Source organism: Phoca vitulina, unplaced genomic scaffold (genome assembly GCF_004348235.1).
Source record: "Phoca vitulina isolate PV1807 unplaced genomic scaffold, GSC_HSeal_1.0 scaffold65, whole genome shotgun sequence".
Taxonomy (NCBI): Eukaryota; Metazoa; Chordata; class Mammalia; order Carnivora; family Phocidae; genus Phoca; species Phoca vitulina.
This window is the reverse complement of record NW_022589768.1, coordinates 3,451,919-3,467,229: the sequence shown is the minus strand read 5'-3', so window position 1 is coordinate 3,467,229 and position 15,311 is coordinate 3,451,919. Positions and strand designations below refer to the sequence as shown.

The 15,311-nt window shown below is 41.7% G+C and overlaps 1 protein-coding gene across 8 annotated transcripts in view; it reads left to right on the top strand.

Annotated features, from left to right (window-relative positions):
* SH3GL3 (SH3 domain containing GRB2 like 3, endophilin A3) overlaps positions 1-15,311 on the top strand; it is a 136,759-nt gene that overhangs the window by 81,578 nt on the left and 39,870 nt on the right. For 6 of the 8 annotated variants that reach the window (XM_032391960.1, XM_032391961.1, XM_032391959.1 and 3 more), the window contains 4 exons: positions 4,023-4,091; positions 9,755-9,827; positions 12,291-12,434; positions 14,911-15,044. In XM_032391960.1, coding sequence (XP_032247851.1) covers positions 4,023-4,091; positions 9,755-9,827; positions 12,291-12,434; positions 14,911-15,044 — 420 coding nt within the window. Of the gene's footprint in view, positions 1-2,978; positions 3,634-4,022; positions 4,092-9,754; positions 9,828-12,290; positions 12,435-14,910; positions 15,045-15,311 lie in introns of those variants that run through there. The other 2 variants (XM_032391962.1, XM_032391963.1) reach the window with 2 other exon arrangements.

The window sequence follows — 15,311 nt, the reverse complement described above, 5'->3', positions numbered from 1 at the left end:
TGCCCAGTCTGGAGTTTATCCCATTTATTAAATTTTTTGTTTTCATGACTATGTGTATTTTATTTCCAAGATGTCTAATTTTTAATAGCAATTAAAAAAATTTCCCTTTTGTGTAATTGTTTGCTCTTTATTAGTAGATGTTATTCCTTCATTTATCATGTTGGTAATATCATAACCATACATATAAGGTTTCTGTCATATTGTTTCGTAAAATGATATTCACCAGAAGTGAATTCACGTTGTGATTTATGATTTTGTTGGTTTTCTTACTTGGTGTTAGATTTAGTGTTGTGCCCTAAAATTTAGATTTCTATGCTTAATTTTTATTGGGGGCGGTGTCTTTTTGTTACTCTTACCCCATCTTTGCTCACTTCTCTCTGGTGGTTGTGAATTCTTCCACCTGGCTTCCCAAGGCCCCAGTGCCAAAGGGTGGTTTCTGCTCTCTGGTGGTATTGGTGATATCTTGAACTAGCCAGAGAGCTGGGGGTAACCCGATTGCTTCTCTGCTCTCCAGTCTCCCTGGGCCTGTGGTTTGCAAATGGATATTTTTTCCAACTTCCTTTTCCTTCTTATCCCCTGGATTTAAGCAGAGCCTGATTCCAGGCTCTTGTCTCGTGGGGAACTTGTAGATACCTTTTTACCCAACAGGAGCCAGACTGTGGGCCACCAGAGCCGTGGCTGACAAGACACCAGGACAACCGAGACTTCAACCCTGTGCATCGTGTTGTGTTTCTCTGTTCCTTTTCTGGTCCACAAAAAAAGTTGATTCTGTTTTTAAAGCATTGCTTATCTTTATGGTTCCTTTTTTGGGGAGGTTTAATCTATCATTGCTATGCATCCAGAGCAGAGGGGGTGTATCAGAGTTGAATTTATCTAGTTATCTTCACTAGAAGTAGGAGCTTGAGTATTTATATTTAGCTTCCAACACTTACAAGAAATAGAACTGCAGTTTCTGTAACTCTTTAACGAGGTCAAGAGCCCTTAGGGATCATGCTTGTCTTTTTCGTCTTTATGTCCATATACTAATTGTGGTGCTTTGTACGTAGTAGATACTCAACCTTATTCTTTGAGTGATGAAGTGTCAAATATCATCAGATGGTCTAAGGAGCTGATACCAAATGTATATTTATTACTTACTTTCTCAAAACAACTGAATCTCACTGGGGGAATTCAGAAAAAGCAGAAGAATGATCATGACTCTTACCTGTGATTCATGTTGAAAACCGTCCTATATTATTGTCTCTTTTCAAACAAGAAAGGAATATTAATCTATTTTTTGTTCTTAAAAGTGGAAACATTCCTCCTGCTATTAGACATTCTGCTCTTTGAAAATAGAACAGGTAAAACCTGAACCAGTAAGAATGGATTCTGATTAAGGACGTTTCTGGTCTGCCTGTCAGTGCTAAGGAGCTTTTCAAATGGGTATTTTAAAACAGGGATCTAGGCCTGGGCTTCTGCAGAGGGGTTACGGTAACCCTCTGAAATTATAGGCAGCTGTATCAATCAGTTTTTTTGCTGTAGAACAAACCACCTCAAAATTTAGTGACTCAAAAGCAAAAACTATTTATTCACAATTTTATGGGTTTGTAATTTGGGCCAGGCTCACTGGGGAGGTCTGTTGGTCTGACTGATCTCAACAGGGGCTGAGCTTACTCATCTGTCAGAGGTCAACTGCCAAGTCAGCTGGAGGTTTGGTGCTCTGAGAGGACTCAGCTTGGAAGGCTTATCTCTGCTCTGAGTGGGCTTTCATTCTCCAGCATGCTAGCTCGGGTTTACTCAAGTGGAGATGGTTACAGTGGAGCTCAAAGGGGGAGCAGGAATATCTACATGGCCACTTTATCGCTATAACATACCTATAAGGCCTGAACTCAATACTCATGCAGTGTTGCTTACTCTCTATTCTATTGACAAAAGCTAGTCACCGGGGAGAGAAGTAGACTGCACTTCTTAGTGGGAGGAGCTACAAGGCATTGTGGCCATTTTTGCAATCTACCATGCAACAAAATGAGTGTTTTTTCCTGGGGTGTGGTTGTGTAACTTTCATTGGAGTCTCAGAGTATTACCTCCAAAGTTAAGAACTAATATTTTAAATGGTTTCACGACTGAACAAAAAGGTGTTTGGGAGGGGACCTAATTGATGGATACTTCCGTGTAAACACTGCTTGGTGAGTGGCCCTGGGATTCTTCATTGTTTCTGTTGGAAGGTTATACCTTGTATCAGGGCATTAGGAGAATCCCCTCTGACATCTATACTGAGCCTGAAAACCAAGAACTATTGTGTAGTGTATCAGCTAGCTTTGGTTGAGTAACAAAGCACTCCAGTGTTTCGTGTAAAACACCCATCATCTATTCAACTCCTGTTTCCATGGCTTTCTCCTGTGCCTGCAGTCGGCTGCAGGTCAACCAGGGGCTCTGATCCTGGGCATTGCCTGGTTGTCCTGAGGGAGGTGTTTGGGCCACTTGTCTCTCACCACCCAGCAAATTAGCCCAGGCCTGTTCACGTGGTGGCAGCAGGGTTTCAAGAGAATGACTGAAAGCATGCGAGATCTGCTAAGGCCTGTGCTTCTGTCTGCAGTTCAAAACAAGTGTCAAGTCCAGCCCGGATTCACTGGCGGGGCGGGGGGTGGGTGGGTAGGTAGACTCCAACTCTGGCCAGGAGCTGCAAAGACATAGCCACAGGGGAGATAAAAAATCACGGCCATTGTGTATTCTTCCCCCATCTACTCTGTCCGAGTAATACCTCTGCACACCTCGAATGTAAGTTACCTATTGTCTACACCTGCATTCCTCCTATTAAAGAGTAATGCTGTATTTGCACTCACAGTGTAAATAGTAGCAGAAAGTCACACTTACATAAAAGAACCTGCAATCCTTTGACCATTAATTGATGGCACACCCCTCCCCCACTGTACGACTGATTTTTTAAAGTCACATAAATATGTTAAAGGTATAAACAAATTACGTTGATGTGCTTTTCTAAAGAAAGCGATTTAACTTAACTTTCCTTCCTCCTTGTTCTCTAATGCAGCCCACACTGGAGTCAGAGTTGCTTTGCTAAAAGGTTTCTCTGACTACACGGTGTTGGACAAACAATCTAGGGACTTCTCAGTCATACCTTTTCGCTTGGCGTTTGAGAACTTGTGTGATCTGCCCTCTCTAACGTTCAGCATTTATTTTCCTCCATTCTCCCTTGATCACTATTCCTTGTAGTCAAACCAAATTTCCTGCTGTGGCTCGAACACAGTTGCCCTTTACCAGTGATTCTTCACCATCCAGAGACGTTTCTGGTTGTCCCCGCGTGGGTATGTGCTGGCATTGAGTGGGTAGAGGCAGAGATGATGTTAAGCATCCTACAATGCACAGGACAGCCTCCCACAACAGAGAATTATCTGGTCTAAATACCAGAGTGGCAAGGTGGAAAAACCCCATCCTACACATTGCTGTCTCTGTGTATTTTTCCACGCTGCCTCATGCTGCAAGGCTCGTTCAGTGCTGCCTGCTGAAATGTCCCTTATCCTTAAATGGGCAGCTCAAATGCCAAGCCTTGTAGGTAACAGGTCCTGATGTCCCCCCCTCCTCTCCTGCACTGTGGGCTCCCAGAATCCTGTGAATCACTGAAATGCCTATTACTTGGTATGTTTACAATAATTTGTACCCAGCACTACTTTGTTCGGATTTTTCCTCCCCTGTATTTCAGTTGAGTGTGCGTGTGTTAACTCTTCTGCTGAACTCTAGGTTCCTGGATAATAAGGATCTTATTTATCTGTGTTTCTACTAGAGCACCTACCATGTACTTTCTACACTAGGTGCATAATTAATATGTTGAGTGAGTGAGAAATACACATATTCCCATGTCCTTTGATTCAGTTACTTGTTCCAACAATTTTCTTTAGAGGACTTAGTAAAAAAAAAAAAAAATGCAACAAGCTGAACGTGAGTTTTTGTTTTTGTTTGTAATAATTTGAGTCAGAAACTATGATAACAGATTGTACAATGCAGTTAACTTCTGTTTATTTCTGCAGCTATTCAGTGAAAAAATAAGTGGCGTCGAAGGAACGAAACTAGATGACGAATTTCTTGACATGGAGAGGGTAAGAGCATGTTAATGTCAATTGTTTCACAAATTTGATTTTTGTTGTGATATGAGATGTACTGATAACATAAAGGATATTAGTGGGAACCTGGGATGTAAAGACCCTCTAATGTGGAGATGGAAGATGGCTAGTTGGTTCCCTCTAGTGGACAAAAGTCAGAATGCTCAAAAGATGGTCAATCTTGGCAAACAGTTCTTGCAAGGAAAAGACCAAAGTAATTGTGATGATGTATCTGGAAAATCAAAATGTATTCCTGGGATGAGACCCTTAAAATACATAAAGATTGATTGACTGTGTGGAAGACCCTGTCTCTGATCCCATGTGTTGCAGAAGCTGCGTGACAAATAACGTTTATCTGGGTTCTGTCACTAGAACCAGCAGCGTGAACTTGGATAAGCTCTTTCATCTTTTCTGATCGGTGACACAAGTTTGATAATGTGCACCCTGCTTGCCTCACATGGATGCTGGGATAATTATGCAAAAAAATTAATGTGTCTGAAAGCATTTAGAAAAATAGGATGAGCTTGTTACAGAAATAATTGTAACATGCTCCTAAGGAAGACTGTAGAATCTCTCCCTTAACCTGTTTCCTGGTCAGCTGTGTGGAATAGTCTAGGCGGAGGTAGAAGTGGGATCACAAGTAATTACCAGCTTTCTCAGTTGCCTTCCCCTTGGTCTTGGGCCCTTTAAACATAGCCTTGTTTTAATAACTAGACTCCCCAGATGAGAGAGGGCAGAGAGCAAGCAAAGCATCTATCCTCAGATGTAGCATCAAGGATGCAGTATTTAGCAGCTTGCAGAGCTATCATCAGATGCGCGGAAGGAAGTCCAATCCCTGGCTATGGCTTGGAGGGTTCCTGTCGTCGGGATACCCTGGCCCTGGCCAGACTGTCCTCCAGGGAGCTCCCTATTTTCTGGACGAGCACTATTAAGTTTCTAGAAATGTTAATGCTTTGAGAGGAAAAGCTCATTTTGTTTTGCTTTTGAAAAAAGTTAATTTCTGAAAATTGAGAAACATGGAAATATTTTTAACATCATTGGCATACCTGAAATTACTTTTAAAAATCCCTTGGTATATAAAGATATCATGTGTAACTTTCTTACTAACAAAATGATTCAGCTTAAATGTTAAATTGAAAAACACATTTCAGCAATTTTAGTTTCAGTTGATGGACTGAGATCCCTCTTGTTTGCTTCCTTTTCTTCCTAAAACCCCAGTGAATGACAGAAGAAATATAAAAATAAAATCTATTTGTTATCTTACAGCAATGAAAAGCATGGAAATATCTAATATGTGACCAGAAATTTTAAGGACTTTCTGGAAGAGATTAATTAGATAGTATCAGATCTACCTAAAACATGACACAGAAATGACAAAGGAATGGAGATATTCCATGACAAATCCTAGCCATATGGAAGTGGAGGACTGGTAGTAATGTCAAAGTAAAATTTGATGGGAAAAAAAAAAAAACCCACACCAAAACCCAGTAAATGGAAAAAGTTATAAAAAGGGGGGCACCTGGGTGGCTCAGTCGGTTAAAGCATCTGACTCTTGATTTTGGCTCAGGTCATGATCTCAGGGTCTTGGGATTGGGCACCTCATCCGGCTCTGCACTTAGTTGGGAGTCTGCTTGAGGATCCTCTCTGTCCTTCTCTCTTTCTCCCCCACTTGCACTCTCTGTCTAAAATAAATAAATCTTTTAAAAAATTATTTAAAAAGATGCAGTCATACAGTCTATCAGAAAATTGTGATAGTTATGAACCATTATGCATCATATAACATGGCATCTAAATACATAAGGTAAAAGTTGTCAGAAATACATGGAAAATCGACAAAGTCCAGAGTAGAAGATTTCACATACCTCTCATAAAATAACAGATTAAGTTGACAATAATAGATTGGCTCATAGACAATTAGTATAAAATATGATTAATAGCTTTGATTATAAACAGATACAGATATCTGCATTCCTCAAATTGAGAATCTGTATTCTTTTTAAGTCCCTTTAGAACAATTAATAGAATCATATGCTAGGCTCCAGAAAAAACTTAAAAAAAATTCCCAGTGTAAAATCATAGAATACAAGGATTACAAGGAAGGTATACCTTCCCAATTCTGGATGTTTGGAAATTTTAAAGTATGTAAAAATTATTCTTAAGAAATGAAAAGTAAAGTAAAAAATCATTTAGTCATGAGAGACAGAATTCTATATATCAGAACCTGTGGTATATGGCTACATCTTAAGTATACTTAATAGAAAATAAATGTTTGAAGAAAATGAATAAATCATTTAAGCCAAGAAGCTAGGAAAATAACAACAAATTAAATCACTTTAGATGGAAGGAAGGAATCAATACAGATAAATGAGGGATTAATAAAATAGGAAACAATAACAACAAAAAGGTAGAATCAATGAATAAAAACAAGAACTTTTTTTTTTTTTTTTTCAAAAAGCCACCTCTACCAAGTGTGACCAAGAAAGAGAGAAGGGTAAGCACAAATAAATTACATAAGGAGTAAGATGATATAGTGACAGGTATGGATTCTTTTCTTTTTTTGGTATGGATTCTTTTTAAAAATAATAATAAAAAAATAGAATACTATGAACAGCCACCAGAAACCAGGGCTGCTAGCAGCTCTCCAGCTCAGGCTGAGGCCTGGAAGAGTCAGTGGCATGGGCTTTGGGGCACCGCAGGGGTAGGGTGCCAACATTTGAAGGAAATTCCAGATTTAATCAATGGGCAAAGATGCCTTCATACCAAATAGACTTTACAAAAAATAATTTTTACCTCTGTACTTTCTCCTGTTTGTCCTGATGGTTTGCAGCAGACATTGCATACCATTTTATAACCTGAACATCTCCGCCTGCCCACAATATCCCCAGTTTTCTAGAAGGGAGGCTTTGTTTTATATTTTTGTTTTGTTTTTAAACTACATTGGTTATTTTTTCAGTGTTGATCTTGATTGCCCGTATCTGACAACATGGTGGGCATCTCCCTCATTTTGTAAAGGGTTGATTCCCAGTTTCGATTGCTGGGGATGTTCTGGAAGCTGCTCTAGTCTGTGCACACTAGGCTGTGAGTTTTGGCCATTTGTCTCTTGGCTTTTCCCCCCAAAAGATAGAGAAGGATCTAAAGTAGAAAGTACCCCTGCCACAGATCTCACTGTCACCCTTCAGAGATGATGCCTAGCTTCCTGGTGGCTTTTCATGTCTAAGGAAGGTTGGATACGTGGAAAGGAACACTCTAAGCTGTGTCTCAATTAATATGAAACTTAGGAAAGTTTAAAATCTAAAACCTAGTTTTTCTTTAGCTTAAACTGAACTGCTGAATCTTATTTATAAATTTAGTAATTTTGGTGTAAAAACGATGATCATTTTCAGTTAATCTTCATTTTAGGTTCCCTTAAGTCATAGGCTTAACAGATCAAATCCTTAAACATTTATCTCCAGTTACATAATTAAGCAGATTCCCTTAGACATTTCAAATGTCTAGAATCACAAATGCGACGTATGGAATTCGCTCCAGCGTCACATCAAATTCAAAGCAGAGTTTTCCTAAGTACTTAAATTTCTTGAAACTCTAGTAAAACATAAACATTTAGGTGATCGTATTCTCTTAAACATTTCAACGATCTTCATAAACAGTCGAACACAATGAGGAGAGTTCAAACCTTACAAAACCTGTTACAAGGCCAGGTGCACGTACCCACACACGCCTCGCACGCAGCTGCACGTGGGCATCAGTAATACGGGTGTGATGCATTGCTTCATCATATACGTACTGTCGTTTAAACCTCCCTGGGGCCCTGAATTTAGGCATTCAGCTAAGGGGAACACATACAGTTTCAGGCTGGTTGAGCTAGCTCGGTTGAAAGCTTCTGACCCTGACCAGATCGTTGCTTTTTCAATTACGAAAATGAATTTCTTGTATTACAAATCACTCTACGACTTTCTTTCTTTCCCTGACAATGCGCTATGGGCATCTTCCCAGTACGTACGGAGCTTCCTTGTATTTTCTCTCTGATGATTTAAGAGTATTCCTTTATTTGGATGTTTCACGATTTGTCCAGTCAATCTCTTATCGCTTATCATTCACGTTGGTTTCAATTTTTAATACGACATACAATGGTCTGACATCCTTTTACATCTTTGCACATTGCTGGCGTGTTTCCAGATGATAAATTCCTGGAAGTCTGAGAGTGGCACTAATAGGCCCATTCCTAGGTCCTTTACCTTGATCTCCAGAAGTTGTATCTGTTTTGCACTCTGTGTGTGAAAGGGCCCGTTCCTCCGCATCTGTATAATACCTAATATTGGGTGAAATCAATTAAAAAAAATTGGGGGGTCAATCTGGTGAGCGGAAAGTATCTCCTTTTTAATTTACATTTTTTCTGACTATTTTGTCAAGTGTTTGAACTTGTATTTTTCCCCGTTTGTGGATTGCCAGTTTATGTTCTTGTCCCTTCTAGTTGGGTTGACTTTTTAAAACTTTTTTTGTTTTTTAAATGGGAGTTCTGTGTATTATGGATACTAGGCGCGTGTCCCTTTTACAGTTTTCTTTCTCTTTCATTTTGCCACTTTTGTCGAACTTCATGTACTATGTCTTTTCACTGTTCAGTCTTTAATTTTATAGGGTCAGAATTTTGGTCTTTTCACTTATGACATTTGGATTTTGGGTCATGCTTAGAAGAGTCTTCCCATACCCATATTTCAAAATATGCTTCTGAATAATTTAGTACCTTTACAATTTGTTTTTAGGTCTATATTTGTAATCCAGTATGTAGTGTGAGGCATGAACCTAACTTTATTATTTGCCAAGTTGTAACAAAAAAAAAAATTAAAATTGAGATGAGATTTGAATTAATTTTACATGTTAATTTGGGAGGAGGATTTACATCTTTGTACAATTAAACTTACCCATTTAGGAAATGGTTTTTGAAATAGATATTGTACGTTTCTCATTACATTTATGCCTTATTGTTGCGTATTTTTAAATTGCTCTTATGAATGAGATCTCCTTTTCCTTTATATTTTCTTTCAGGTTATGGATGGTATGAAATAAAGCTATTGCAATGTGCATATTTAACTTTATTGTCTATTCTCACATTCGGTATCTGGCTAACCAGCAGCCAGTGTCCAGGAATGGTTTTGTGGAAGGAAAGATTCAGTCTTAACGTGGCAGACAGAACACATGGGTGTTTATGTTAGTGATATGCTAGTGAGAATGATTCATTGTTGATTTCCTGTGGTAGTTTCTAATGTGAATCATTATTAGGGCATCCTTATGTCGTATAGACATCAAGTTGACCCAGCAGGTAAGGAGAGTTTGGCTCAGACATGCCTAGTGTTGGCTTGAGAGACCTTCAAGTATATCTAGTAATCTAGAGGAGCGAAATGACTTGTCCAAGTTTTCTAAGTATTGTATGAATACTCACTTTAATGTTAAAAAGGAAAAGAAATGAATGTTCTCCATCATCATGGGGAGAAAGAGCTGTCCCAAAATCAGAGTGAGAAATTAATCGCTTCTCCCCCAAAATGCTGAAATTCATTTAGGTTAAAATCACCATAATAATGTGTATTAAATTAATGCATATTACTTTTCTTTTTCTGTGAATTCAGTGTCATTTACCAACATTTTTATGTGTTTTTCTTTTAAAGAAAATAGACATTACCAATAAAGCTGTTGCAGAAATTATTTCGAAAGCCACAGAATATCTTCAGCCAAATCCAGGTAAAGTTAAAAAATGTCTTGAAATAGTCTCTTGTTCTTTCACTGTCACAGATCACTAATCCATGTTTGTTTGACACATGGCTGACATAATTTAGAAACAACGTCTTTTGCATCCACATAATAAAGTTCAGTTTTTTTAAAGTCAAGCCTCCAGGGACTGGAGGTAGTTCGGTGAATTCTAGTAGACAGTTCTGTGAACTACAGTGACGTCATTTGGATGGAGGCTTGGGCTCAGCCGCAAGGCACTGCTAAGCAGACATTTTTTAGGAGATGCTTCAGAGAGCCACTAAGCGTTCTGTATATGTTTTCTTACTGAGGAATCTCCTCTTTTAGAAGAAAAATTCTGTCATCCTGCTCAAAAGGATATATTCACTTGAAATTGCTTCCACAGTAGGATTTGAATTCCGAGGTCGGGAAGCAATACCCCTTGATGACTTTTTCCTGGGTTGTGAAGGACAGAAACCGACAAGGGGCAGGGCATCCAAGCCTTGAATTCTGTGCAGCTCCAAAACTGCCTTTCCTTTTTAGGAATTTAGTATTTGCACGTAGTGACTGTGATTCGCTTGGCTGTAGCCATCAGCACAGACCCAACCATCCAAAAATCTAGGCAGTAAAAATTAAAAAACATAAATTTTATAAAAATTATGTCCAGGGAGGTTGGTGGGTGTAGAAGTCTTTAGAATTGTATAGATGATTAGAATTTTAAGAACTATAATAAATAACATCTCTTCCCTGGCCTCCTTAATGGTTGAGATGAGCCACGTAAGTTCCTTTTCCTGATAAATCAGTCAGCACATACTCAGCAAGAGCTTACTCTTGGCGAGGGGTTTTCCTGGATCCTGGGATGCTGCGAAGTTGGACCAAGATCCCATCCTCAAAGAACTGACATTGGAAGGGGTTAGGAATGGGGTGGGCCAACAATGGAAGTGTCCCCTTGGACAGAGGCCTCTGGTTATTTCCAGTTTAATGGCTGTCAGTCACATGCCTGCTACCTCCCAGTTTCTACCCTGACAGTGGGAAGGAGGAACCGAGTGTGTGTGTGGGGGGGCGATGGGGGCGGGGGGGGGGGTTTGTAGGAGAGTGAAGCTTCTGTGCAGGGACCAGGAGGAAAACTGCTTTGAAGCTGAGGTGGGCAAGATTCAGAAAGGCCGGCACAGGGGAATGTCTAAAGCAGGACCAGCATTACCTGAGAGACTGTGGGAAATGCAGAATCTTGGGCTCATCCCAAACTGCCTGAATCAGCCTTTGCATCTTAACAGGATCCTTGGGTGATTTGCATGTGCATTACAGTTTGAGAGGCGCTGGTCTAGAATACATGAAAACAAGCATGTAATTATTAAAGTCAAAGAAAATGAAAGTCTATCCCATTACTTCCTAAAGTTATCTCAAACACCACAAGCTAGTATGTGATTCACTGGCCTGTAGAATAAAATCCCGAATCCTTAGCTTGGGATTCAGTTCATAGTCACATTTTCCCATAGATATCTCCTGATTTGTCCTGTTTTAATTTCTATTTAGGTCAAGCCTGCCTGCTCTTTATCTGTTGGTTATAGACCATAAGCATTCCCTCTTCCATACTTTATTGATATGATTTCTGCCTTTTTAGGGGTGTCTTTCCAACCTTATCTAGCAATATCGCTATGGTTTCATTTTTCCGACATCATCCCCAACTTTATCTGCAAAGTACATCTTGTATATTCTGCCTTAGTAGTACCTAGACCCTGAGCTCCATTAGGGCCGATGCGGCCTGGGTCTCTCTGGAGCCCTAGTACTTGGCATGGGCTGTCCCACAGAGCCGGGATCAGTAAACACTCCTTGCCTGAGTCGGAGAGAAGAAGAGCGTGGCCGCCCATCATTTCCCTAAGGGGCCATCCACACACAGACTCATGTTCCCTCGGGGGTGGGGGGCGGGGGGATCCGTTTCCTCCCAGTGGCTCTGCTTCCTAAGAGGAATGAGCAGCCCTTCATCACGACACTGGATACAATCAGACGGAATACATTCTTGGGGCATGGGGAGGGTATTCATGGCCGGATGGTGGTTTGAAACATCCACCTCAGCAGTTCTGTTCTTAGTGATCCGTTGGGCCCCGGGAAGGAGCGCCTGCCCAGGTGTCCGCACCTGACTCGGGGTGTGGGCAATGGCAGGCCTCTCCGTACCTCACCCTGCACGTGGGCTGGGGTAGCCCAGGTCCTGTGTTTGCAGTCCACGGAGCGTGCACCGTCTCTGCATTCCATCCTCGCTGTGCAGAGATGCGCTTAGCACCCCCCCCCGCCCCCCCAGGTAAAAGAGTCTAGGAAATCCTGTGAGAGACGGGATCGGTCACACCCGGCCCTGGCCCTCGCTCCAGGCCTCCCTCAAGTTGTGAGCCAGGTGGCCTCTGTTTTGCCGTCCTTTGTTCAATGCGACGGACCTGTGGCTCTGCCTTGTCGTTTTAAGGAATTACAAATGACAATGTTTTTAAGCATACAGAGCTAAGCTAGGAATGCTGAACACTGTGTCGAAGATTCGAGGACAGGTGAAAACCACCGGCTACCCGCAGACGGAAGGCTTGCTGGGCGACTGTATGCTGAAGTTCGGGAAGGAGCTGGGCGAGGGCTCCGCGTTCGGTGAGTGTGCGCAGCGCCTGGATTAGCGGCGAGCGCCTGCTGCCCAGCCGAGGTGGTGCACAATGCTGCCTTTTTTTTTTTTTTAACACTTATTTATTTACTTAGAGAGTGCGGAAGGGGGGCGGGGTGCAGAGGGAGAAGGAGAGAGAATCCTCAAGCAGACTCCCTGCTAAAACATTCATTAGTCACAGGGGGTAACAATATCCTTCAGAGCAATAGAAGGTGAATTTTATTTTATTCCATGGGTGAATGTGGACAAGATGGCCTATTCCTTATCCTGAAGGCAGGCCCGTTGAGGGGACCGGTGAGGGTGCCAGGCAGGCCCTCACAGCCAAGGCCAGTCCTGCAGTGCCCCTGCCATGGTGACTGGGCAGGGGCCTGGATGGGCAGACAGTTTGATGGCTTCCCAGGTCCCTAGCTACTAAGGGAACTTGTGTTAAGGAGGAGAGCTGGTGTCAGGGGGCGTCAGGAGTGGATAGGTTGCTTGCTGTTCTGAGGAAGAGATTGTACTATCGGATGCTTTCCTTTCGGGGCCACATGGTAGAACCTTCTTGAAGTGCAGAAGCCTCAGTGGGTGGAGGCTGAGCCCCACGTCCTTGTGGAATCCGTAGCACCAAGCCTGAGCAAGGGGGAGGAATGTGAGGTCCCTGGAGGTGATGGCCAATATTCAGCATTAATTTTTGGAGTCTCCAGGGAAATATTTGGAAACGTTTCTGTCAAAGTCGAATTTGACATTTCGGGGCGTGGGTCCTGGTGGCAGAGGGGTCAGAAACAGTAGCTTCCGTTTCTGATCGGTTGGGCAGGAAAGAGTCCCCAGGCTGGGAAGGGATGTCTCATCTTTATCTTGGAATGATTTAGACTCTTGAGAGTGAGTTAAGGACATTTAGGAGGAATGAAGCTACCAGTGGGTCAAAGTGGAGTCCTGGCCAGCCATAGTTTAGAATAAGAGTTTCCACTTCTATTTTGCAAGGTCCTGTACCATGCACTATCTAGTTTATTTTTAAAAAAGTGAGGTGAGTCTTCATTGCTGTCGCTCTTCTGCAGGTGAATAAACTGTGCATGGCTGGACTAGTAGGTGCAACAACTTGAAGGTCAGAATTTACTAGAAATGCAGATTCTTGGGCTGCCTCTTAAGGTCTTTTTCTAGCCTAAGAGTTGAGAGACGCCATGCTCTACATGTTTCTGAGGTCAATTTGGAAAACTCCGATACAGGAAACATAGTTTGGTCTGGTGCATCACGTCCCAGAGATTCTTCGAGAGAAACTGCAACCCTCATTCTGCTCAGCCACCAGGACTCCCACTTGCAAATTCCTGTGGATTAGCTGGCACTGAGATACCAGGGCTTAATCCAGCAAAAGCTGCCGAGCACTGCCCAAGCCCGAGTGTGGCTGGCCTGGGCCTCATTTCAGGAGCAAACCTTGCCCATCCTGCTGAAAGGCTGTCCCATGTGACCCTGCCAGGCTTTCTTTGACATCAGAAAGGGTCAGGAGCCTTAGAACCATCTAAAGGAGATGGGGAGTGACCTCAAGATCTAGTAGCTAGAAGCCGACAGGAGGTTTTTTTCATTTATTTCTATTGTAACCTTTCTTGGTTGATACTTAGCCCTGATGAATGAATCCTTTTATAGTTTACAAAGAAGGATTTTGTTCTCGAACTTCTGAGGAACCCTAGGTGCCAGTTCACAAAACTGGAGATTTCCCTGCTCTCTGAAAGTAGAGCATTCCTACGAGGCCTTTTGTAAACCAAAATGGTGTAAAGCAAAGAAGAAATTGCTATTAATTTATGTGGAAAAATTTGGGGGTGTTACCAGACCCCCAAAATAACCTCTCCTAGGCTTTTCTCATACCTTAGTCCTGCTTGTGCATGCACAGAATAAATCGAGACAAAGCACAGATGTTCACAGACACAGCTCAGAGCCGTGGCAGCTGGATGCTGGGGTGCCGTGTGCTGTTCTCACGGCTTGGGGTACACATCGCCTCTCTAATAACTTGCTGCAAAACAAAGGCTGCATGTTATTCTCTTTTTGCCTTTTTTTTTTTTTTTTTTTTTAGTGAAAGCAACAATCCTCTTTGGATTTTTTTCAGTTAGCAAGACCAAGTACTAATGTAGGTCTTTTGTAAAGGTGATTGGGGTTCAGCGTGAACTTTCGAAAAGCCGGGGATACCTGTACCAGTTTTTAAAGAGGAGCTTTATCCCCATCTAGTGGCCAAAATGGGAAATGCTTCGGTCTCTCTCGGCCTCCAACCTTTATATAGTGGAGAGAGTACAGAAGGTAGAGGAAGATATGGACCATAAGGAGACTTTCTTTCTCTCTTTCTTCTTCTTTTTTTTTTCTGAGTCAGGATTCACCGGTCCCAGGGGGAGGACCTTTTTGCACTGTCATCCACAAACTTTTGGGAAGGAAATAAATAAATACCACCATTATCCTCGAGGACTCTGCTAAAGAAACTTTTTTTATTTGCGTTTTCTATTCAAGGCAATGCACTGATAGAAGTTGGGGAATCCATGAAGCTAATGGCTGAGGTGAAAGACTCTCTTGATATTAACGTAAAGCAAACTTTTATTGACCCACTTCAGTTACTCCAAGACAAAGATCTAAAAGAGATTGGGGTAAGTCTTCCAGGCTATAAATCTACCCGTTGCTCCTTAAAATGATGTCTATATTTAAAATCATTAGAATGCTTCTGTAAGGATTCAGTGAAAGCATCATCTTATTATGGGTGCTTGAAGAATAATCCATATTTACCTGGCTCACTGGGAAAAAGACCCAGAACCTCTCAGCCCTTTCTTCTGTATCTTATTGAAGCCAGCTAGCTGAAAGCCAAGATGAAAGATGCATATTTCCACAGCCATTTCTCACCTAACAAAATGACTCCA